This window comes from Schistocerca gregaria, chromosome 2, assembly GCF_023897955.1.
Source record: "Schistocerca gregaria isolate iqSchGreg1 chromosome 2, iqSchGreg1.2, whole genome shotgun sequence".
In the NCBI taxonomy this organism is placed as follows: Eukaryota; Metazoa; Arthropoda; class Insecta; order Orthoptera; family Acrididae; genus Schistocerca; species Schistocerca gregaria.
In genome coordinates this window covers 767325799-767352669 of record NC_064921.1, presented here as the reverse complement: position 1 = coordinate 767352669, position 26871 = coordinate 767325799, and the positions used below count along the sequence as shown (strand labels likewise).

The following is a 26871-nucleotide window of genomic DNA, read 5'->3' as shown; positions in this document are numbered from 1 at the left end:
TTATTTTGGTGGAGCGCTGTAGCTTTTGCGAAAGGCAGAATTCGAAAGTCCCATATTTTCCGCAACGCTCTAAGTCAATTGCGACACAGTTTTGACTCGTTCTCTTGCATACACTAAATACGAACAGTGAGGCACAATTACTGCCTTTAAATGTAAATTAACGCTCTTTTAAAATTTCTACTAAGTATTTGGTAGTACCAGACACTCCTGGGCAATCGTCGACTACTGCACAGTACTTCTCCTGAAAGGTGAAATTCGTTGGCGGACATAAAAATCGATTCAACGGAGAGACATGGCACATTTTGTTAGACACGACGTCAGGTGCAAAGTATTAGGAGAAAGCATTGTTAAACACTTATATCACGAGTGATTACAAGGCTGTCGACCCTACTCCATTTCATAAAGTAATAGCAAACAGGGAAGACATTTGAGACGCGTGCCAGGAGGGTACCTTTTCGATCGACTTCATGTTTTCGATGCCATCAAAGGATGAAGGCGCCCTCAGAGAATCAAAATTGAAAGGAAATACATCACTTACTGAATTACTTTGCTTTTTATAAAGGAAACTTCAAACTGGGATGGGAGATAGGAAACAATCTATTGTGGGGAAAAAATGACAAGAGCCGTTATGGCGTCATCAAACCGCTGATGGCCAAAAGTATGAGGACATTTATTAGTGGACATTAATATGAGGTGTCTCCACCCTTTGCCTTTAAGATAGCTTGGACTCTGCTGGAAATATATTCAACGAGGTTTATGAATGTCTGTGGAGGAATGGCAGCCCATTTTACCAACAAGGGTTGAAGGAGCGCTCAGAGAACTACAACTGAAAGGAAATGCATCGCGTATTGAATCAGAGAAGGTAATTACAATAACCGTTGCGAATCTATTCCAATCCCAGCTTGCTGCAGATACAGAGAAGATAATGTTGTTTGCCACTTAGGTCGGAAGCGAAATAATCTTCTAACTCATCACAAAGGCAAATGCGTTCCATTGGGTTCAGTTCGAGACTTTGAGCAGTTCTCAGTTTCAGGAACGTTATTGTCCGTAAACGATTGCCTCACAGACGCTGCTTTATAAAAGGGTGCATTATCATGCTGATAAAAAAAAATATCGTATCCGAACTGTTCCTCTGCTATTCGCAGTAAACCCAGTAAACCATGTTGTGAAATGCATTCACATTCTCTTGCATTTAACATTTTCGTAACACAACAAAGGGACTTCAACCTAATTACGAGGCCCCCATCCCTTTATCGTTGACACCGGCTCCTGCACACTTCACTATTGGCACTACACAGAATAGCATGGAACGTTCCCTAGGCATTCGCCAAACGCAAACCCATCCGTCGGATTGCCACAGGGTGTAGCGTGATTCGCCACTCTAAATCACTCGTTTCCAGCGGTCCTTTGTCTAGTAACGTTGCTCTTTACAGCCTCTCAAGCGTCGCTTAGAACTGACTTAAGAGAGATCATAGACCATTGCACCATATTCTTTTCAGTCTCCTATGCACTTTAATATGGGATCTGGACAGCTGCTAACACTCGAGTGATTCTTCCGCTCATTTCACTCACCGCAATGCTGTCCGTCAGAACATGAGGTCTCCTTGGTCTTCGTTTAGCTGTTGTTGTTCCTTTGCGTTTCCGCTTCACAGTCACATCATCAACAGTCGACTTCGGCTGAACTAGGAGGATTGAAATGGCCCTGATGGATCTGTTACGTAACATCCAGTGATTAGTCCACGTTCGAAGTAGCTTTGCTTTCCTGACTGACCCTTTCTGCTGTCACTGGTTCTCTACTGACAACAAAGTAGTCCCAGCTTCCTTTTATACTGGCGGGTCCGCCTTTCGTGACATCTAGTGGTATTTTCCGCACTGCATAGGGGGGTTTGCCAATACTTTAATCAGGTAAGTAATACTTTTGATCAAATGGCCTTAGTGGTCAGCTGTGATGCACTACTGAAAATGGTTCAAATGGTTCTAAGCACTATGGGACTTAACATCTGAGGTCATCAGTCTCCTAGACCTAGAGCTACTTAACCTAACTAACCGAAGGACATCACACACATCCATGCCCGAGGCAGGATTCGAACCTGCGACCGTAGCAGTAGCGCGGTTCCACTCTGAAGCGCCTAGAACTGCTCGGCCACAGCGGCTGGCAGGAATTAAATGTCTCCTGGAACGCAACGAAACAGTCTATCGTTTTTAATAATCACCTCATTTCAATGATTCACCGTTCTCTTCTTTCAATAATAAAAAATAAATTAATAAAACATAATAAGAGCTTTAAGGGTTAGTAAAAGTAAACATATGACTGTTTGCTCAGTAAAGTAGCGATTCACTTCAGGTTAAGTAGATATTTCTGTTATTTGGTTTCAAACGCGTTATAAACAATATTTCGTGGAACTTACTGAGTTTTAAGTCACCCACAGTTGACTACATTTGTTCTGAAAGAAAAAGAATCAATGAGAGCATTTATAATCAGAGTTTACATAATTATAAAACCTACACATATTGCACCACACCGAGGCATGAACAATTAAGCTCTAAGCGAATGAAATTGCCATTTTCATATTCATCATTTAAATATCCTCTTTTTTCCACGAAACATAAATAACAATATTTTAACAGGAGTAATGAAAACACTTGAGGGAGCGGCGAAATACAATGAAAGCTGGATGAGAGATTTTGACTCTGGGCGTACGAATGCAAATACAGTCTAATGTAAAAATTCAGGGTCGGAAATGTTGCACTTGCTAAAATTTTCCGAACTGTTATGTCGTGATCAGATGAATCTCTTGTTAAAACCCAACGTTTCCTTTCCGTCTATGGAGGAAATCTTCAAGGAAGGTTGCACTTTTTCCGAAGGTCCGATGCACACACTATCTCGCTACCGACTGAACTGAAATTCCGTTTCTACATCTACATCCATACTCCGCAAGCCACCTGACGGTGTGTGGCGGAGGGTACCCTGAGTACCTCTATCGGTTCTCCCTTCTATTCCAGTCTCGTATTGTACGTGTAAAGAAGGATTGTCGGTATGCTCTGATTTTATCCTCATGGTCTCTTCGCGAGATATACATAGGAGGGAGCAATATACTGCTTGACTCTTCGGTGAAGGTATGTTCTAGAAACTTTAACAAAAGCCCGCACCGAGCTACTGAGCGTCTCTCCCGCAGAGTCCTCCACTGTTTATCTATCATCTCCGTAACGCCTTCGCGATTACTAAATGATCCTGTGACGAAGCGCGCTGCTCTCCGTTGGATCTTCTCTATCTCTTCTATCAACCCTATCTGGTGCGGATCCAACACTGCTGAGCAGTATTCAAGCAGTGGGCGAACAAGTGTACTGTAACCTACTTCCTTTGTTGTCGGATTGCATTTCCTTAGGATTCTTCCAATGAATCTCAGTCTGGCATCTGCTTTACCGACGATCAACTTTATATGATCATTCCATTTTAAATCACTCCTAATGTGTACTCCCAGATAATTTATGGAATTAACTGCTTCCAGTTGCTGACCTGCTATTTTGTAGCTAAATGATAAGGGACCTATCTTTCTATGTATTCGCATCACATTACACTTGTCTACATTGAGTTTCAATTGCCATTCCGTGCACCATGCGTCAATTCGCTGCAGATCCTCCTGCATTTCAGTACAATTTTCCATTGTTGCAACCTCTCGATACACCACAGCATCATCTGTAAAAAGCCTCAGTGAACTTCCGATGTTATCCACCAGGTCATTTATGTATATTGTGAATAGCAACGGTCCTATGACACTCCACTGAGGCACACCTGAAATCAGTCTTACTTCGGAAGACTTCTCTCCATTGAGAATGACATACTGCGTTCTGTTATCTAGGAACTCCTCAATCCAATCACACAATTGATCTGATAGTCCGTATGCTCTTAATTTGTTCATTAAACGACTGTGGGGAACTGTGTCAAACGCCTTGCGGAAGTCAAGAAACACGGCATCTACCTGTGAACCAGTGTCTAAGGCCCTCTGAGTCTCGTGGACGAATAGTGCGAGCTGGGTTTCACACGACCGTCTTTTTCGAAACCCATGCTGATTCCTACAGAGTGGATGTCTAGTCTCCAGGAAAGACATTATACTCGAACCTAATACGTGTTGCAAAATTCTACAACTGATCGACGTTAGAGATATACGTCTATAGTTCTGCACATCTGTTCGACGTCCCTTCTTGAAAACGGGGATGACCTGTGCTCTTTTCCAATCCTTTGGAACGCTTCGCTCTTCTAGAGACCTACGGTACACCGCTGCAAGAAGGGGGGGGGGGGGGGGGCAAGTTCCTTCGCGTACTCTGTGTAAAATCGAACTGGTATCCCATCAGGACCAGCGGCCTTTCCTCTTTTGATCGATTTTAATTGTTTCTCTATCCCTCTGTCGTCTATTTCGATATCTACCATTTGTCAACTGTGCGACAATCTAGAGAAGGAAGCACAGTGCAGTCTTCCTCTGTGAAACAGCTTTGGAAGAAGACATTTAGTATTTCGGCCTTTAGTCTGTCATCCTCTGTTTCAGTACCATTTTGGTCACAGAGTGTCTGGACATTTTGTTTTGATCCACCTGCCGCTTTGATATAGGACCAAAATTTCTTAGGATTTTCTGCCAAGTCAGTACATAGAACTTTACTTTCGAATTGATTGAAAGCCTCTCGCATAGCCCTCCTCACACTACATTTCGCTTCGCGTAATTTTTGTTTGTCTGCAAGGCTTTGGCTATGTTTATGTTTGCTGTGAAGTTCCCTTTGCTTCCGCAGCAGTTTTCTAACTCGGTTGTTGTACCACTGTGGCTCTTTCCCATCTCTTACGGTCTTGCTTGGCACATACTCATCTAACGCATATTGTACGATGGTTTTGAACTTTGTCCACTGATCCTCAGCAATATCTGTACTTGAGACAATACTTTTGTGTTGAGCCGTCAGGTACTCTGTAATCTGCTTTTGTCACTTTTGCTAAACAGAAAAATCTTCCTATCTTTTTTAATATTTATATTTACGGCTGAAATCATCGATGCAGTAACCTCTTTATGATCGCTGATTCCCTGTTCTGCATTAACTGATTCAAATAGTTCGGGTCTGTTAGTCACCAGAAGGTCTAATATGTTATCGCCACGAGTCGGTTCTCTGTTTAACTGCTCAAGGTAGTTTTCAGATAAAGCATTTAAAAATATTTCACTGGATTCTTTGTCCCTGCCACCAGTTATGAACTTTTGAGTTTCCCAGTCTATATCCGGCAAATTAAAATCTCCACCCAGAACTATAACATGGTGGGGAAATCTACTCGAAATGTTTTCCAAATTATTCTTCAGGTACTGAGCCACAACAGCTGCTGAGCCCGGGGGCCTATAGAGACATCCAATTACCATTTCTGAGCCTGCTTTAACCGTGACCTTCACCCAAATAATTTCACAATTCCAACCTCCGTCAATTTCCTTCGATACTATTGCACTTCTTATCGCTATGAACACGCCTCCCCCTTCACTGTCCAGCCTGTCTCTGCGGTATACATTCCAATCTGAGTTCAGGATTTCATTACTGTTTACATGTGGTTTCAGCCAACTTTCTGTCCCTAGTACTATATGGACGTTGTGACCGTTTATTAATGAGAGCAGTTCTGGGACCTTTCTATAGACGCTCCTGCAGTTTACTATTAGCACATTAATATTGTTATTCCCTGTTGCATTTTGCCTACTCCTGCCTTGCCGCGTCTCAGGAGGCGTCTTGTCGGGCCTAGGGAGGGAATTCTCTAACCTAAAAAAAAACCATGTGCACTCCACACGTACTCCGCTACCCAGGTAGCCGCTTCCGGCGTGTAGTGCACGCCTGACCTATTCAGGGGGACCCTACATTACTCCACCCGATAGCGGAGGTCGAGAAATTTGCACCCCAGCTCTCCGCAGAATCGCCTGAGCCTCTGGTTTAAGCCTTCCACTCGGCTCCAAACCAGAGAACTGCGATCGGTTCTGGGAACGATACTACAAATAGTTAGCTCTGATTCCACCCCGCGAGCGAGGCTTTCCGCCTTCACCAACTCCGCCAACCGCCTGTACGAACTGAGGATGACCTCTGAACCCAGACGGCAGGAGTCATTGGTGCCGACATGAGCAACAATTTGCAGTCGGGTGCACCCAGTGCTCTCTATCGCCGCCGGTAGGGCCTCCTCCACATCTCGGATGAGACCCCCCGGCAAGCAGACAGAGTGAACACTGGCCTTCTTCCCCGGCCTTTCCGCTATTTCCCTAAGGGGCTCCATCACCCGCCTAACGTTGGAGCTCCCAATAACTAATAAACCCCTGCCCCCGTGTGCCTGCTCGGACCTTGCTGAAGGAGCAGCCACATGTCCACTCACAGGCAGAGCGGGTGATGCCACACGGCCAGCCTCCACATTGACCCTCCGCCTCGTGCGCCGCGAACGCCGCTGAACCCGCCACTCCCCTTGGGGAGAGGGTGGCCCAACCGCGCCCGGTACCCGCGAAGATGTCTCGACAGCAGGGACAGTGGGTGAAGCATGTAACACCTGGGGTGTACCATGCGACGCACCAGACTCCCCACTGCCGCTACACTCCGAGGCAGCAGCCTGAAGACGGCTGACCGTGGCCATCAACACGCTCAGCTGTTCGCGAAGAGTGGCCAGCTCCTCCTGCGTCCGTACAGAGCAGTCACACATCCTATCCATCCTAAGGAATCAATTTACTGAAGAGATTTAATCAACTTTTAACTAGACTGCTAATTCACTAAAGGCGACTGATTATTCACTAGACTGTGATTGCTAACCACTTCTTGTAGAAAACAATAAAAATGGCACTACCTGTCTCTGGACTGTATTCAAAACAAACACTAGCACTACTGGCACTATGGCTGACTAAAGGGACTCTCTCTGACTGTATTCAAAACAAACACGAAATCTATGGAACACTATTACTAGCACTCGACAATTAAAGCCACCTAAAAGCAAAAACACACCGAAGAAAAAGTGCTTCCGTGAGGAGTCGTGACGTCACATTGAATACTCAAGCCCAGTTGGCCTTCGTCAGTTGCTGTCGTCCGTTATTGCTACCACACAGTGTTGGAAGACTGGTGCACATCTTCAGCAACAGAATCTGGATGCCATTCAGTTTCACGTCCTCCTCCATCCGTCTAAAATTATTTAAAACCTCTATGGCCCCTTCAATAAGATCCGCTGCCACTAATTGAATCTTATCAAATCAAATCCGGTTGTTTCCCGGGTGAAAACCACGTTACATAAGAGCTGATCTCTCTCTTCCTCCCCTTCTACAGTCGCCCATGTGCTCTAATTTTAAACAAGAGATCACCCTTTCATTTTCAAGACAAAACTGCAGCAAGAAACCGCTGTGCAAGGAAATTTGAAATCTCGATTTGCAGAGTAATTCCGGAAAGATGACACGCACACACACACACACACACACACACACACACACACGCACACACACACTCACACACACTGTGAACACTAACGTCACCACACCGACCAAAGATGACAGACGCCAGAAGTTACTAATGGAGAAAATTACTGAACAACGACTGAAATAGCATTAGCTCTGTCCATCTATTTGACAAGGGAGAGAGCGCTTCGAGCTAGCAAGTAACCTTGTAAATAGAGATGGAGGTTTCTGTTTAAGTTCTGCGTGGAATTCTGCTCTGCCGGCCACGGTGGTCTCGCGGTTCTAGGCGCGCAGTCCGGAACCGTGCGACTGCTACGGTCGCAGGTTCGAATCCTGCCTCGGGCATGTATGTGTGTGATGTCCTTAGGTTAGTTAGGTTTAAGTAGTTCTAAGTTCTAGGGGACTAATGACCACAGCAGTTGAGTCCCATAGTGCTCAGAGCCATTTTTTTAAATTCTGCTGTCATCTTGAAAATGACAGTGCGATCTCCAGTGGAGATATGGCGGTTGTCGTCGACGTCATGCAGCTGCATTCCCATAACTTATTTGAAAATATTTATTTGCTTGAAAGTTATCAGGATAATTAAGAAAAACTTGGAAAATTGCAGTACAGGGTAGCTATAATCAAATTTTCCCTACTTGTGCTAGTGAAGACGGAAAACTATTTCCTATACGGATACCAAACTTTTGCGGTAAACACGTTCAGTCTGTGCTCTGCACAATTCGCGTTGTTACTAGTCGTAGTTTTGAGAATGCCCTTCAGGTGACAGAACTGGTACAGCGACGTGTGGTTGAGTATAGAGAGGGTTGTAGCCAAATAAGACCTGAGATGTTTCTGGCAACAGATGGTCGTTGCATTGAACAACGTTTATAACCTGGAACGTAAACATGGTAAGCAAACAACAAATGTTGACGTCCCACACAGAAATTGAAATGTTTCCTTCAATGGTTTATTCGTTATTTCTCTTACGCATGTCCTTACAATTGTTGCCACAAAGTTTTTTGTCCTACGATCACTCGTTTCTAATGGGGCCCCCTCAAGTAGCTAACGTTTAATCATAACCACCCTGTATTTCACGAACAGCTGTTGCTAATGTACTGTCAAAGTTCGTCTCTTCAAGGCATATCTATTTTTCTCATAAAATAGTTACATTGGTGTGATATTTAAATGTTAAAATTCTTCCTTCGAATCAAGTGCTAAACTTAGGAACTTTCGAAAATAGAAGAGGCTTGAAAAGCAAATGAGATGTCAAAAAGTTCATCTCTTCAAGGCATAGTTATTTTGCGTTCAAAATGGAGTGATATATGATTTTTTAAATAGGTTCCTTCGAACAGGTACTAAATTTAGGGCATTTTTATATCAACAGACACTAAAAAGACAGATGAGATTTCATAGTTTCATCTTCACGAGATCTAGCTATTTTTCGCTTACAAAGTTACACATACGTAATATTCAACAGTCAAAATTCAACAGTCAAAACGGTTTTTTTTTTTTTCAGAACAAGTACTAAATTCAGAACATTTCGAGAATAGAAGACACTAGAAAAGCAAATGAGTGGTCAAGAAGATCTTGATTTCTTAACAAAATGTAAAAATAAAATACAGATTCGAAAGAAAGTCGTTCAAATGTGTTGCGAAATGATTTATCTAAAAATAAGAAATAAAATAGATCACAGGAACATTTGGGCCGTTTTTGAATAATGCTCGAAATCATGCACAACAGAGGAGGCTACACTTTATTTCTTATTTTTAGCTGAATCATTTCACAAAACATTTGACCTATTTCTTTCATGTTTTCTTTGACACTTTTCCTACTGGTGGTGGTGGTGGTTAGTGTTTAACGTCTCGCCGACAACGAGGTCATTAGAGACGGAGCGCAAGCTCGGGTTAGGGAAGGATTGGGAAGGAAATCGGCCGTGCCCTTTCAAAGGAACCATCCCGGCATTTGCCTGAAACGATTTAGGGAAATCACGGAAAACCTAAATCAGGATGGCCGGAGACGGAATTGAACCGTCGTCCTCCCGAATGCGAGTCCAGTGTGCTAACCACTGCGCCACCTCGCTCGGTTTTTTTCTACTGTTCTTTTAGCAGTATTCTCGTACAACCCACCTTGAAGATGTCCTCAGCATATAGGAGTTAAACGTTGAGTTATAACAGGAAATTCATCCGGCCACGACATAGTAGCCTGGAGTACTGTAACGACTGTGACATTTCCAGCCGTGAATGCCTACGTTAGACTGGATTCGCACTCAGCGGTACGGAGTTCAAATCACTCATCGAGCGTTCCACGTGTTACTCTGCATCAATTAAGGCAAATGCTGAGATGGTTCGCTCATGAAGCAAACTGCAGATTTCTTTTGCCAGCTCTGTCTAGCTTGTGCTCCGTCTCTAATGACCTTGTCGTCGACGAACGTCAATCGTTGATCTTCCCCTCATCTCCTTGATTTTATTTATCTCAGTGACATAGAACCTTCGATTAACAACACTGCCATTTCTGCACAGCAGTTTGTACACCAGGATTTCTCTATGTGACCATTGGAAAAGGTAATGAGGGTGCTTAGCATCGCCTCCTTCGATGTAGGAGTGATCTGGAAAATGTTTCCGATTCATATCCTTAGTGTATTCCTGGCCAAGAGAAGACTACTAGTATAAAACATAGACCTTCAGTTAAGAAAGAAAATTCAGTTACATTTAACACACAACTGGGAACGGAGATTGCTTTTGCTACTCAGAGGTGAGATGGTTGTCACATAAGAGGAATTCGTGGCTGGCCGTCAGTCAGAAGACTGATGACTCAAAAAAAAGAAAATCCTTAGTTTGGTTTCCCTCAACTTTATGCTATGTTCATAGCTCAGCAATTGAATCGCCACTGCTTGTAAAAGTTATCACCATATTTATTTCGACTTACTCCATTATCCTCGTTTTCCTTTTCTTGATGTTCGTCTTATGTCCTCAAATCAAGATACTGCCCATTCTGTTCAACTGCTCTTCCAAGTCCTTTGCTGTCCCTGACAGAATTACAACATCAGCAACTCTGGTACTTGCCGTTTCTTCTATTGGTATTTTGCAACCGTGACTTATTAAACTGATATCTCGGTAATTTTCACACATGTAATCAACTACTTTCTTTGGAACTGGCGTTGCTACATTCTGCTTGCACACCAGATGGAAGAGTTCTATCATGGCTGGCTTTCCCAAGGCTATCAGTATCTCTGACAGAATGTCGTAGGATCCGGGGCCTTGTTTAGACTCAGGTATTTCAGTGCTCTGTCAAATGCTTCTCGCAATTTCGTATCTCCTGTCTCATGCTCATCTACGTCCTCTTCCATTTCTACAGTATCACCTTCAAGTTCAAGGTTTAGCGACTAGTATTTCTTGCACTTCCAGGCTTTTCGAAAATGATGTAGTTACCTATAAGTAAATAATATCGGTTATAAATTACAGCAAACTATCAGCTTGTGCAAACGCTAGCATCTAGCTCTAATTAAAAAAAAAAGTGTACGCTTCACGAAATCCAAGATTAAAGAATTACATTCTCTAAAGTCCGTCATGTCACACAAATATTTTGGAGTAACTGTGTGCAGAGATATGAAATGTATCACATTCTCAGTTGTAGGTAAAATAAATGACAGACATCGATTCATTGGTAAAATGCTGAAAAAGTGTGGTTGGTCTACAAGAGAAATAGCACACAGAAATCTTTCTCGGCCAAAAAGTGAATATTTCTCGAGTGTATGGTATCCATATCAGATCGACGGCATACAAAGAGCAGCGTTAAAAGTTATCACAGGCTTGTGGTCCGGCGAGCGAGTGTAGCAGTAATGTCGAAAACAGATATATCGCGAACACCTGCTTTGGAAACTTCAAGAACCGTCTTTCAGGGCAGTAAATACGAATACGTTTCACCGCTACATATCACCCGCTGCCACCCACCCTCCAACATAGCAACCATGCAATTAAATTCGGGCGGGCCGCGGTGGCCCCCACTTAAGTCCAATGCGCAGCATGTTCACACAGGAATGTGTAACTGAGACAGTACTCGTTGTATGGAATGTTGTTGGATGGCCGCTGTGCAAGAGCTGTTCTAGGCGCTTCAGTCCGGAACATCGCGACTGCTACGGTCGCAGGTTCGAATCCTGCCTCGGGCATGGACGTGTGTGATGTCCTTAGGTTAGTTAGGTTTAAGTAGTTCTAAGTTCTAGGGGACTGATGACCTCAGATGTTAAGCCCCATAGTGCTCAGAGCCATTTGAACCAACTTAAATTCGGGCAAATAACAGCTCAACCAGTAGCGTGCAAGAAGCCATTCTTCGTACACTGTATCCATTTACCAAGACAATATTATTCTGGCTTTCCCACACTATATTAGGCTACAAACTGTTTGTCGATATTTCTGTCCTCAAAGCCGTTGCACTTACGTTCATTTCTATAAAAATATACTTCAGGCGCCAGTACAGTGCGTGGTGCATCGTGTCTGTCCAAGCATAATTCGGCTGCATTCGTTGTCTATTTATAAATGCAGCGTAGAAACTAAATGTGTCTGTACAACGCTGTTACATGTGTTTCGTCCTTTCCGAGAACATTACTTTTTCTCAACAGAATTCTCTAAAGAAAAGAAATAGCTCTTGTACTGGTTGTACAACTCTTGCTGAACTACGCAGAAGTATCATGTACTCCTTGTCTCAGGCATATCTAAGAGTCTGCTGCTGAAACTTTGCAAATGGCAAGAATAGAAAAAAGTCTCCTATAAACTCACTAAAGTAACAGAAAGCAGATAACGGCGTGTAACGTTCTTATTTAGTTGACCGCCCATATTGTATGACCACAAAATTACTAACGCCGTAAGATGCAGGTCTTATCTCCATATGGATAACTACCGACTCTGAGAACGTTAAAATCAATTAATTGACGAATTTTGCACATTTTCATCCAACACCCGGAACTGGGCACCTAGAAAATACTTTTCGCGATCTGCTTTATGAAACACTGCACTAGTTCACTACATTCGTGACGAATCGTAGCACTTAGTTTTTCATCCTTTCAACTCACTGAAGTGGTGCTCTCGATCCGCTCAGCACTGAGTAGCCAAACGGTATCTCAGATTTGCGCCTCCTTAAGTGCTTTACATCTTATTTTCTGAATATCAGATGCCATTAACTACAACATATGTTCATTCTCTTCAATTACTTGTACATTCTTCAGGTGGTGCCATACAGGCTTTAAGTACGAGCAGAAGCTGTTATTAATGCAAAACAGTATTTTGTGTAACTTGTTCCGAACGAATGAGCTCTGCTGAAACTTTGCAAATGGCAAGAATAGAAAAAAGTCTCCAATAAATGATATATAGTAACAGAAAGCAGAAACAGTGTAAAAAGGTCTTATTTAGTGGGCTGTCCATTTTATATCACCACAAAACTACTAAAGCCGTAAGATTCAGGTCTCATCTCCATATGGGTTACTACCAACTTTGAGAACATTAAAATCAATTGATTGACAAATTTTGCTCATTTTCATTCAATAATATTGTGGGTTAATTTTTCTTAGGTAAAAAAAGCGTTTATTACATACGTAAAAGATCGTACTTACATGTATTTGAGTTATTAAGACAACTACGTGTTATTTAAGTACTTGAAAATACTAACCAATGCCTAACAGTAAATTTTCTAATGCTGAGAATACTACGAAGCTCGAAAGTAGATTAAAAAGTAATTTATAGTCCTCTCAATCTACCTTAAATTTTGTTCAGAAGTGACTACAGTACGTAAGCGAAAATCTCTTTGTTAACCTACTGGAAATAAACAAAAATATCTGATAGGGCAGCAATGTTTTCAACCACAGATTAAGGTTTTTCTTCAAATGATATGTTCCACATCTTAGCGTTTGTCGTAAAAGCAATCTTCAGAGAATGTAAGTAATTACAAACAATCAAACTGAAATGAAACACGATGCAAATAAAACTGAACAAACACAATTCTGAACTTCATGTCTGCTTTTCCATCACTGACAACGTCAACATAATACAATCACTTATGGATTAAAGCTGCATGAATACTCACACTAATTTCCAAATGACAATTTCTTCCATTACGGAATTTTCTGAAACTGGTTTCAGTTAGAAGTTTATTTTTAATGGAGTCATCCATAATCTATTATATTTCAAAGAAACTTAAAGAAGAAAAAAAGGCCTTTCGGGACTACAATCGTGCCTCTCGTGTACATTCTCGAGTAAACGGTGAAAGTTCAGTTCATGTCAGTTGTCCTCTCTTTTTCCAATAAAGAGAAGAAAACAAAGGGGGCGATCACGACGACCCAAGCAGCAAAGGTCAGGCTAGAGAAGATTACGTTCGAGGCAGTTCCTGTGTAGTGGAACCACAAGTTGATGTTGCGTGATTCGTCTGGAAAACATTAGTATACCAGATTGCGCCATCTTCTTCCTTGCAGTAGGCAGTTGCTAATATCAAGTTTCCCTGAAAAATTTTGTTTCTAACTGGTGTGAAATAGGAGACTCATGAAGTTTACAGCAAGGTGAAATGTTTCTACATTTTCACGACTTATTTCTAAGCAACAGTTGTGTTGCTCCAAGATGTTGTGGCTGGTATCTCGTTCTCAATGAAAATACATGGTCTATTAGCATATTCGAATTCTGTTGTTCATTGAGCAGGTAGGTGTGTTGCGGAAACAGCTTGTTTAATGCTCTTTGCTTGTTCACAGCGACTGACAATGAGCTAGCTTACGAAATCACAGGAGCTTTCATAGGTGACCAGCAACTTGCAAAAAGACTACGTCCGGTAATGATGCTTAACCACTTAATGTTAACTTACCGTTGAATAAACCAGTATTCAGTTGATAAGATTTTAAGTCATCATAAAGGTCAATCTCATCTGCAGTGTCAACGCAAAAAAGTGTGGATTCAGTACCTGCAATTAATAAATTTAAAACACCGTATGAAATATTATTTGATTTTCACTATGCCGAGTCTGGTGTGCAAATGAGAGATTGCTTATTACGCAGTATGTATAATAATTGATTGAGTTGGCCTCAAGCATAGTCTCGCGAGGAAAAGTGCATGCGCTTCTGTTTGTAATCACTATAAAACAGATTCATAGTCATACTGTGTGGAGACTCCGCTATTCACATAAGCATATTCCAGAAAATCATTTTCACCGATATGAGATAATACGAAGATGACGGTTCCTAGAATCCACGCTTCATTCTGACGTCATTTAGCACAAGCATATTATTACACTTACAGTCAGCAGTTACCTTTCCCGAAATAGTACTCCAGTGGAATATAGCAGTACAGAGTGTACGTCCTACAACATTGTAATGGTTCAATAGCCTATTTGAAATTTCTGACACTAATAAATCAACAAGCCTACATCGTGAGTTACGTTGCTAAAGTGTAGTACTGGGGCCTTCTTCACGATGAAAGTGATTCTGGTTCCGGGAAAGAAACAGAATACAAGTCATTGATGCAACCTATTCTACAGTAACTCCTTAAGACTAAACTTTAAAATGTAGGCTTGCGGTCCGTTTCTAATGATCTTGTCGGTGACTGTAACCTTAGTCTTGGACCCAAATTTTCTCAGCGCAGGGTATTCTAGAAAAATCACGTTGTATCACTGTTCAAATTCGTCGTTACACTGTAGCTTCACCTATAACTGGTTGGTTGAGCTGGATCTCAGATTGGAGGAAGGCTATAGCACGTCGTCTCCAGGGGAAACACTCATACTAAAGCTCTATAGTATTCAAACCAACCTTAGAACCGATGACAGTTTTACTTTTGGGACATGAACCAGATGTGGCGTGGATGGGCTGTGTTGGTGGTAAGAGCATTATTTGAAGGGTTCATATGGCGTGAATGGGCTGTTTTGGTGGTAAGAGCGGTATTTAAAGGTTCATTTAGGGTGAATGGGCTATGTTAGTCGTAAGAGCAGTATCTGAAGGATTCATGTGGTGTGGATGGGCTATGTTGGTGGTAAGAGCGGTATCTGAAGGGTTCATGTAGCGTGGACAGCATAGCTGGTTATCGATCCTGGCTAAACATTGCAGTGGGAAAGCAAGGGGACCTGACATGCGAAGGGAAACAAAGAGTCTGTTATATTTCATTACGTGGGGCAGATATCTGGGTGGATTTCGGGAACTAGGATACGAATTTGATTAAGTTTCGTTGAGTTGGGAGATGCTGCACCGTGGGTGTAGATGTAAGGCTGAGATGAGAGATGTACTAGTATGATCAACAGAATACCAGGATTGGCGATGATAAAAAAGGGGATGCTATTTTGTGTATTGAGCTAAACAGTACGATCCCATCGCTTCAGATTTAGCCATTTATCAGAGAGTGTCAATTGATGCCAGGGGTAACGAAAACAACTGGAAGCAAGTCAGCTTGGTTATGGCAAAAAGTAGAGGAATCATTGGGCCCTTCTGTATTATCGGTTCACAGCACTGTGCAAAATCACAACACAAGGAGGAAATTTTGACCTTGTTGAACTTGAAACTTCGAAGTGTTTCTGACAGTGTAAAATGGAAGATGTTACTTGCGATGTGTTTTTATATTCTTGCTATTTTCATATCGAAGTATGTCGTATTTTTCTTACTTTTAATGCGAGTTCCTTTGTGAATACTAGACCGTATCCTGGCTGTCAGCAAACCATGTAGTTCTCAATCCGACATTATCAATCCATGGCTGTGTTGAAACGTTAGATCTCATCCTCCTGAGTTTAATGAGTACCAATAATCTGGGATATTTCGTGGTTCCTGAATTTATCGAAGATTTTAATTTATTTGATTTGCAAACTAAAAATTACAGCTGTTAGCACTAGTATGTTTTAGGTTGGTTAGTACCTCCAAGTACAAGAGCAAGAGCAGCCATTAATGTTTAATTTGCCCCGGGCAACACGTCAGGTGTTGAGGTGTGATCACGTGAAGCAGTTGGTCTGTACTTACTGGCCTGCTACAGTTACAGCTGCAGTGACGAACGTCCAGAAAACAGCAGGTAATAAATTACCTGGTGTGTTTGCATAAAGACTTTTATACACAGAGAAAAACAACAAATACATTGATGTGGCTACATGTTAAGGTACCCATGATCACAATATCTCCAATTATACCGCTAACATCCTGTATTTATGGAAAGTTCCTCCCATTCAATGATTTACATATTTTTGCACCCTTAAATGTGTTGGTCGTAGGCTCCACTAGTCCACGTAAACTTTCCACCCACACATTCTCCAACGCACTCAAGGTTTAAACTTACAACCCCTGCATTCTCCAGCGCAGTCAAGGTTTGGCCAGAATTTAGCCATTTATATCAGAATGGGTGAGACCCTTCATTCGAACATGAACCCCTTCTCGTCCCTACTTGATCCTCTGATCCCATATAGCAGACAGTACCTGACTGTTTTACGCTTCGTACTTCGATATTTTACATGAATTTTGTTCGTAAGGGCTTCTTTATAGGAGACTATATTAAATTAACGTTCATCAGTCATGCATGCAACTGATTTCCGTTTTGATCTTAACGAATGATCAATAAATTGCAAAATGATTACTAACCAAAACCCCGTAGTTCATGACTGCCTTGCCATTCAGTCACTCTAAAAACCCACAAGAAATACAAACTGAATAAGAGATCAGAGTACACCCGTATTAAAGTGAAGCTTAAATTAATCAAAATACAGAGAGTATTCCACTGTTCGTACCACTGTTTTCCACATCTCCTGCATACCCATCGAATAAATAGTAAATTCTTAATTTCATCATCCTCTGCGCATCAGAAGTACACTATGTGATCAAAAGTATCCGGATACCTGGCTGAAAATAACTTACAAGTTCGTGGCGCCCTCCATAGATAATGCTGAAATTCAATACGGTGCTGGCCCAACCTTAGCCTTGATGATAGCTTCCACTCTCGCAGGCATACGTTCAATCCGATGCTGGAAGCTTTCTTGGAGAATGGAAGCCCATTCTTCACGGAGTGCTCACTGAGGAGAGACTTGGCACAAGGTCGACGTTCCGAAACATACCAGAGGTGTTCTGTAGGATTCAGGTCGGGACTCTGTGAAGGCCAGTTATGGATGTTACTGTCGTGTAACCACTCCGCCACTGGCCGTGCATTATGAGCAGTTGCTCGATCGTGTTGAAAGATGCAGTCGCCATCCCCGAATTGCTCTTCAGCAGTGGGAAGCAAGAAGGTGCTTAAAACATCAATGGAGGCCTGTGCTGTAATAGTGTCACGCTAGACAACAAAGGGTGCAAGCCCCCTCAATGAAAAACAGGACCACACCTTACAGCCACCGCCTCCGTATTTTACTGTTGGCAGTACACACGCTGGTAGATGACGTTCACCGGGCATTCGCCATATTTTCTACCGTGGTTCGCCATTCCACACAATGTTTTTCCACTGTTCAATCGTCCAATGTTTACGCCCTTTACACTAAGCGAGGCGTCGTTTGGCATTTACCGACGTGGTGTGTGGCTTACGAGCAGCCGCTCGACCATGAAATCCAAGTTTCCTCACTTCCCACCTAACTGTCATAGCACTTACAGTGGATCCTGATGCAGTTTGGAATTCCTGTGTGATGGTGCGGATAGATGTCTGCCTATTCCACATTACGACCATCTTCAACTATGGGCCGTCTTTGTCAGTCAATTGACGATATCGGCCTGTATGCTTTTCTACTGTTCGTGACCCTTCACGTTTCCACTTCACTATCATATCGGAAACACTGGACCTAGGGATATTTAGGACTGTGGAAATCTCGCGTACAGACGTATGACACAAGTGACACCCAATCACGTGACGATGTTCGAAGTCCTTGAGTTCCGAGGAGTTCCCCATTCAGCTCTCTCAAGATGTCTAATGACTACTGAGGTCGCTGATATGTAGTACCTGGCAGCAGGTGGCAGCGCAATGCATCTAATATGAAAAACGTATGTTTTGGGGTGTCCGGATACTTTTGATCACATAGTGTAGATCCGTTATTAATTAGTTTCGGGGTTAATTAAGTGATTGATCGTACGCATACAGAGAGGTACATATTACGCAGATGAGCGAGCACGGACTGCGGAACTGGCGCAGGTCAAAATAGAAGCACAGGGCCAGTTTTCGGCACCACTCAGTCGATGGTACCTTAATATCGTTGACTCAATAACAAAATAAAGAAGAGTGAGTGGAAAACACGAAGACATAAACTATTTTGCATATGACGTAAATCATAATAGATTACAGCCTTGCGTAAAATAAAATGTTCAATAAGAATGAACACACCATCTTCGCAACGAAATGACAACCTTTCGTAAACAGCTGACAAAGCATCATGGTATTTTACAACGTCATATAGATACATAAAAGGAGTAAGTGACAGCAAGAATACATCATTGTATCAACATAATGTTTAAGCTTCTTAAATGTTTCACATACGACCTATGGCCAAAGAAGACTGTATAAAATATTCAGAAAAATTGAAATACTCTTTATTTGCAGTTAAATGGAGACTTTGGCTTGCGCCAAGATGGTTGATAGTGATTATCAGTTGTCTCACATCTCATTACAATTTCACAATGTAAGGTCGCAACAGGTTATAAATGTTGAGTACGTTATTTACGTTCTTTGTTGTAACGATTCATTGTGCTTTGTTTTGGTTTTTCATTTTAAGTGCACTCTTGAAGATGGTCGGCCAACCTTAACACGCTCGCGCGGGCGGTGAAGTGACCGCCTTTTTGCAATTTCGCGCCATACTTACTCCACAAAGGTAACGAGACGGCGGGAGGGAAAAAATGGCTCTGAGCACTATGGGACTTAACATCTATGGTCATCAGTCTCCTAGAACTTAGAACTACTTAAACCTAACTAACCTAAAGACACCACACACATCCATGCCCGAGGCAGGATTCGAACCTGCGACCGTAGCAGTCGCGCGGGGCGGGAGGGACATGTATTCTCTAGTTGCACCTTTTTCCGACAGATGCTGCTCAAAGTTCGTGCAAGTCGCACCTCTCTGCCTCTCAGGACAAGTTCAAATAGGTCCGAACACGTTCGGCGGTCAGTTTACCGCCTTGCAAGCGCTTACGGCACCTACAAAAACGGTCAGTTACCACCTTGCAAGCGCTTACGAGACTTTCTTCTACTCGTCTACTTCGGAATGTAAGTAATTCCCCTATAATTCCTCAATTTTATAGACTCTTCCAATTCTGTAGTGAATGTGCATGTGCTCCAGAATTTCAATTTCAAGAAGAACACAAAGTTGGCCTACATGTATATTTTTCCGCTTACTTGACTTGGCAGAAATAAATTCGTTACGCATTTTTCAGTTCAACACAGGTAATATGAAAGAAAAAACGGGAGACAATTCTTACATGCGTTATCTTTGGAACTGATGAGCTAAATTGAAGCATTTATCAAAAGATTTGTTAGTACTTTTGGAAAATTGCAGAGAGAGTGATGTAGTTTATCCAGCTGTATCAACCCCTATAAGAAGAGGAATATGTTATTTGTGTGGCTCAAAAAAGAATATAAAAACAAAGCGAGAATGCAAAGAATGTGGAAGTAACGTCTGTCTACGACATTCAACCACGACAGTTACGTGCAATATTGTTGTCAGCCTCAAAACGAAAATGAAATACATACAGACTGACCAGCATTTTTCATCTGACAGAAATGTTTGTGACGTTTTCAATCAAAAATTCTTTTTTCGAAGCAAAATTAGCTTTTCTTGTGACGGGTCAAGACAGTGAATAATTCTAGTCTTAAGTATTACATCATATAGTCCCATAACATTGCAATTTAAAAAATGTTCTTGTTTTTCATTTGGGTATTTGGCTTCCTTTTTGTATTCTATTGTATATTTTATTGTTAAATAAATAATTTCGATTACAAATGTGTTTGCAATATTGTGTGAGATATCCTACTATTTCTAGCGCGAGCGCATGAAGGTTAACGACTGAAACTAGGCGTGTAATAAATTAATACTGCTGTGTCCGACTACGATCTTTCAACAATTTTGCCGGCCGGTGTGGCCGTGCGGTCTAGGCGCTTCAGTCTGGAACCGCGTGACCGCTCCCGTCGCAGGTTCGAATCCTGCCTCGGGCATGGATGTGTGTGATGTCTTTAGGTTAGTTAGGTTTAAGTAGTTCTAAGTTCTAGGGGACTGATGACCATAGATGTTAAGTCCCATAGTGCTCAGAGCCATTTGAACCATTTGACCCATTTCAACGATTTTAACTACCTGTAAATCGTCACATGCTGAAAATAATAATTATCTGCTAATTGTCGAACATCCATTGTTTCAAGGGCATTTATGTTGAAAAAGTGAAGAATTCGTCTTTCCGTTCCGCATCTGATAGCGTGTCGTTAATTTACGTGATCTCGGGAATTTATGGTGCACTCGAGACGGCCTAAGCTGACAGGGGCAGAAAATGAGTGGCTGATAAGCTCATTTACGTCCGGAGAGCATCGCTCGGCGTTATCAGCGATACGAGCGAGGTTCAGCGATAGCCACCCGTTCACTCGGCTACCGGCCGCGCGAGAGACGATGCCCGCGTGGGGGCAGGTGACTGGCGCACCGCCGACAGCCGCCGACTCGGAGAGCAAGGCTGCGCTGTACGGTCAGTAGCAACGTCCGGACCTTACGCTTTTTCTTGAGTGTACGATTTCCACCTGTCTCATTTCTTTGTGTGCCTGCACTTGTGACGCAAGTGTGTGTGTGTGTGTGTGTGTGTGTGTGTGTGTGTGTGTGTGTGTGTTCGTGAGAAACAGACCGTGTATCTCCAAGGTAAGTTGTTGAACAATGCGAGTCAACAAACTATTTAAATAGATATATCTCCGCCAGCCCATTCTTAGCACTTGTCGCTCAATCGTCCGTGGGAATCTACCACTGTTGCTGTCCACGAAAGCGTCTCAAGATTCACGTAGTACATAGGGCCAAAAATTTTCAAGTGTTTAAGATGGAAGGTGAGGGGGAAGGTGGGAGGGACAGGAGTAATGTAACTGAAGAGTACCTGCAACACCATGGCGACAGTAACGATCGCGCAGCACTGGATGTGCTTGTGCAGACTCTACATAGCTACCGATGGTGCCTCCAACATATAACATATAATGGATATTTAAACATATAATGGGTATTTTTAACATAACTGGTAAGCAGAAAGAGGCATACACATCGTGCTGGTGACGGTGTTATCGGCATGAACGACTCTCTTACAGCATATTGACAGCGTCTCGTGAAATACAGGCGCTATAATCTCTCAAAAATAATTGGCCAGGCGCGACTACTATCGGGGGTTTTTCGCACAAATTTAATTATGTATAAAGAGTGTTCATCCATCCTGACAATCCAGAAACTCAACGATTTTTGTCCGTTATCAATATCGATAGGCCATCTCGGGAATTCCAAGACTGTATCAAAATCTCAACAGTAGTTCCTCAGACTAGCCCGGTCCTAGAAAAAGAAGCAAGCATAAAACTTCAGTTTATATACGCAAAGTGAATATTTAATAAAACGCTTTTCATTTAGTTACTGAAACATGCCATTTTATGTTAGCATGCAGTAATGTTCGTGTATTATGGTTTTGACGTATGATGAATGCAATGTATCTTCATAATACGAAAAGATTTTATATGTGATACAATTACTACTTAACAAATTTCAGATTTTACTTTATTTGTACTATTAAACTTGCTACTTGCCAAATTTAATGATTCAAGGTCAACGGGAAGCATCCTATAGGTTTTAATGAGTAAGTTTTCGAGTGCCAAAGTATGTGACGTAAATTTCCCTATCTTTTCACTGAATTCACTTAGAAACTTAAAATGTGTACAACGCAAAGGGGCAGTAGATCTTAATATGTGACATTAATTTCAGCTTCATACGTCTACTCGTTCCTGAGGACAAGGGTTCTTAACTCTCGGCCAGACAGAGTGACAGACAACAAAGAGTACGTATATGGGTTTCGTTTTTACAGACAGATTCACAGAACCCTATAAAGGCTCCACAGTAATTTCCATCACTAGTAGTTTCGTAATAACAACAATCACTGTTCTGTTTATTAATCAGAAGCTACGAAATTCGTTTTCTATTGTTGTTATAATTGCACAGGTTGTCGAAGTTAACCGTCTGTGGAGAAGTGTTGTAGGCAGTGTGATGGAGTTTAAGACAGGATGGTTTTCCACAGAATTTTTGTCGCCACAGTAAGAACGTTGCATTAGAGAGATGGATGAGTGACAGCTATCAAACGGTTCAAATGGCACTGAGCACTATGTGACTTAACTTCTGAGGTCATCAGTCCCCTAGAACTTAGAACTACTTAAACCTAACTAACCTAAAAACATCAGACACATCGATGCCCGAGGCAGGATTCGAACCTTCGGCCGTAGCGGTCATGCGATTCCAGACTGTAACGCCTAGAACCGCTCGGGCACTCCTGCCGGCGACAGCTGTTCACCTCCATCTTGGTTACCTAAACTTAACACTATATTGAAGGAAGAATGGCATATGATTCCCTTGAAAACGATACAAGACCTTTGTTTATCACTTCCGAAATGACTGGAAGGTGTTCTAAATACCAACTGTTTCCGTAGGTCATATTAAATATGGCAATGTATTGTGTTTTTGTTGTTTCCATAATTTTTGGCCACCCCTGTATATGCACTCTTGAGGTTATCGGTAGTAGAACAAGTGTTCTTTGCATTCTTAAAATGGGATAATTGAAAGGGTACCTTCAAAAACGTATGAAGGATTGAAAGAAAATGGATACGATTGGACAATCCAATGATGACACTGCTTGCGAACGACGGTGCAAGAGAATTACAACTTCGTGAGGATCGTATTGATGAGCAGGCAGACAACACGTTTTTGTAGGAATGAAAGTCGATTTGTCAGGGACTATTGTCTGGCATGGATCACCCTAAGTAGGCTGCTCTTGTCAAATTTACGTTTTTATTTTTTTTATTTTTTTATTTACACGTCAAGTTCCGTAGGATCAAATTGAGAAGCAAATCTCCAAGGTCATGGAGCGTGTCAGTAAATGAAATTACAACATAAAATTACTAACAGATAAAAATAATATGTTTATGAACCCGAGAAAAGTCAAGCCATAAGCTTAAGTAAACGCAATCAACAATAAAACAAGAATCAGATTTTTCAAAGAACTCCTCGATAGGATAGAAGAGGTGATCCATGAGGAAACTTCAGTTTCGATGTGAAAGCGCGTGGGTTACCGCTAAGATTTTTGAATTCTAGTGGTAGCTTATTAAAAATGGATGCAGCAATATACTACACACCTTTCTGCACAAGAGTTGAGGATGTCCAGTCGAAATACAGGTTTGGTTTCTGCCGAGTATTAACTGAGTGAAAGCTGCTTATTATTGGGAATAATCTCATCTTGTTAACAAGAAATGATAGTAAGGAATATATATATTGAGAGGCCAATGTCAAAATACCCAGACTCGTGAACAGGGGTCGATTAGAGGTCTGTTAACTTACACCACTTGCTGCCCGAACCACCCGTTCCTGAGCCAATAATATCCTTTTAGAATGGGAAGAGTTACCCTAAATAATACACATCAAATAAACTTTTGCATCAGCTCAGTTCCAAGACTTCCGGCACCTCTACAGAAAATTGGAATAAACATAAAAATCATTTCCTCCCTTTTTATTGCTCATGAAAACCACACATAGCATGTTGTACCATCATACAGCGAGACCTTCAGAGGTGGTGGTCCAGATTGCTGTACACACCGGTACCAATAATACCTAGAATCACGTCCTCTTGCACTGATACATGACTGTATTCGTCGTAACTTACTACTCACAAGTTCATCAAGGTATTGTTGGTCAAGATTGTCCCACTCCTCAACGGCGCTTCTGCGTAGATCCCTCAGAGTGGTTGGTGGGTCACGTTGTTCATAAACAGCCCTTTTCAATCTATCCCAGGCACGTTCGATATGGTTCATGTCTGGAGAACATGCTGGCACTCTAGTCGAGCATTGTCGTTATCCTGAAGGTAGTCATTCACAAGATGTGCACGGTGGGGACGCGAATTGTCGTCCATGAAGACGAATGCCTTGCCAATATGCTGGCGATATGGTTGTACTATCGATCGGAGGATGGCCGTACGGCGCCTTCCATGACTACCAGCGGCGTACGTCGGCCCCACATAATGCCACACCAAAACAGCAGGGAACCTCCACCTTGCTGCCCTCGCTAAACAGTGTGTCTAAGGCGTTCAGCCTGACTGGGTTGCCTCCAAACCCGTCTCCAACGATTGTCTGGTTGAAGGCATATGCGTTGCTCATCAGTGAAGAGAACGTAATGCCAATCCTGAGTGGTCCATCCGGCATGTTGTTGGGTCCACCTGTACGACGTTGCATGGTATCGTGGTTGCAAAGATGGACCTCGCCACGGACGTCGGGAGTGAAGTTGCGCATCGTGCAGCCTATTGCGCACAGTTTGAGTGGTAACACGACATCCTGTGGCTGCACAAAGGCATTATTCAACATGGTGGTGTTGCCGTCAGGGTTCCTCCGAACCATAATCCGTAGGTAGCGGTCATCCACTGCAGTAGTAGCCCTTGGGTGGCCTGAGCGAAGCATGTCATCGACAGTTCCTGTCGCTCTGTATCTCCTCCATGTCCGAACAACATCGCTTTGGTTCACTCCGAGACGCCTGGACACTTTCTTCTTGAGAGCCCTTCCTGGCACAAAGTAACAATGCGGACGTGATCGTGCCGCGTTATTGACTGTCTAGACGTGGTTGAACTACAGACAACACGAGGCATGTCCCTCCTACCTGGTGGAATGACTGGAACTGATCGGCTGTCGGACCCCCTCCATCTAACAGGTGCTGCTCATGCATGGTTGTTTACATCTCTGGGTGGGTTTAGTGACATCTCTGAACAGTCAAAGGGACTGTGCCTGTGATACAATATCCTCAGTCAACGTCTGTCTTCAGGAATTTTAGGAACCGGGGTGATGGAAAACGTTTTTGATGTGTGTATTTCAAAACGGCTGTAGTCGCCGCAGCGCCTGTTCCTGTAGATAAGCATGCATGTCCAAAGGAACTTTGCAATCGTAATCAGAATAACACAGGCACTTTAATATCACAATCAAAGCTATGGTACCACTGCAAGCAACACATATGGATGAGCAAGGATGGATTGCTTGAACAGCATATTCTCCATAATGCTACGCGTGAAAAATGTGGACAACAAGAGCTTATCAGCTATGCAGAAACACGAGAGCTCTTTATCCGTGTAAGTGTGTCGCAGCCGCGACCACAATAGTAGGCCACCTACTGTGATAATCAGAGCATGCAGTATCTGAACGAAGTACAGATATTGCTGGTGTTTTAATCCTTTGATTGTGCCTTTAACCCACTACGAGCTCGTCATCCTGTCAGGAAGAAACATTCCTCTCCAACCTTGAATGATCGAAGTATCGCGTACTTTGTCACGCGGTGCCTACACGCCTATAGCAATTTATTTTAACGATACCCCAGTAGATTCTGCAGATGAGTATGTTCCACTAAATCAGTGCAACAATAAGTCCTGTTAAAGCACTTACCTCTTGTCTGTCACAGCAACCAGTTTGCGGTAACAATATTTACTGTCGCATCTACGACTTGCTGAAGATTCACTTATTTTGCTAGGTGAGTATTATTACGATGCTTTTGTGTGCTAATTTGTTTGTCCGTCAACTTTCAGTCGCTGTATTTATGCGAAACGAAATAAGATAAAGGGAGCAGTGGAGTGGTTAAAACATGGGACTTGCATTCGGTCTAGTCGGTTCTAGGCGCTTCACTTTGGAACCGCGGGACCGCTACGGTCACAAGTTCGAATCCTGCCTCGGGCATGGATGTGTCTGATGTCCTTAGATTAGGTTTAAGTAGTTATAAGTTCTAGGAGACTGATGACCTCAGAAGTTAAGTCCCATAGTGCTCAGAATCATTTGAACTTGCATTCGGGAGGGCAGCGATTCAAATCTGTATCTGGTCATCCTGGTTTAGGTTTCCTGTGGTTTCCCTGAGTAGATCAACACAAGTGATGGGAAAATTCCTTTGGAAGGGAACGACTGGCGTCTTGACTGCTTGTGTTCTGGAAATGTCTACCACGACGTCTGTGTAATTTTAAATCTGCCTTTTTCTCCCTGAAACGATAGAGCATGTCTGCTTCCAAAAACATTATAAACATGCGTAAGTTCTAAACTTGGGAAATTTCCTTTTTTTTAGATTCAAAAGTACGAAGGCGGCACATTAAACCACATACTGTCATTTGTCTTTTCAACGAGAACATAAATTAAACGAGTACACAAATAAAACGCGACACAGAAACACCTATTAACTGCATCTGTAGAGGAACAAACAGAAAGCCTTCTTCTGTTCAAAGTCCATGTTTCAAAAGAATTCATAAATTCAGATTCTACCCTCTCATTAACCTATTTTCTCGTAG

General features: G+C 42.4%; 1 protein-coding gene across 2 annotated transcripts in view; it reads left to right on the top strand.

Moving 5' to 3' along the window:
• The window catches only part of LOC126334992 (sodium-independent sulfate anion transporter-like), a 183679-nt gene that overhangs the window by 33673 nt on the left and 123135 nt on the right, over positions 1–26871 (top strand). The window contains exon 1 of one of the 2 annotated variants that reach the window (XM_049997808.1): positions 20959–21033. The exons of the other annotated variant lie outside the window; for it this stretch is intronic. Within the exon in view, the coding sequence (XP_049853765.1) occupies positions 20961–21033 (73 nt within the window). The 5' untranslated portion in view covers positions 20959–20960. Of the gene's footprint in view, positions 1–20958; positions 21034–26871 lie in introns of those variants that run through there. 2 annotated transcript variants of the gene reach the window in all.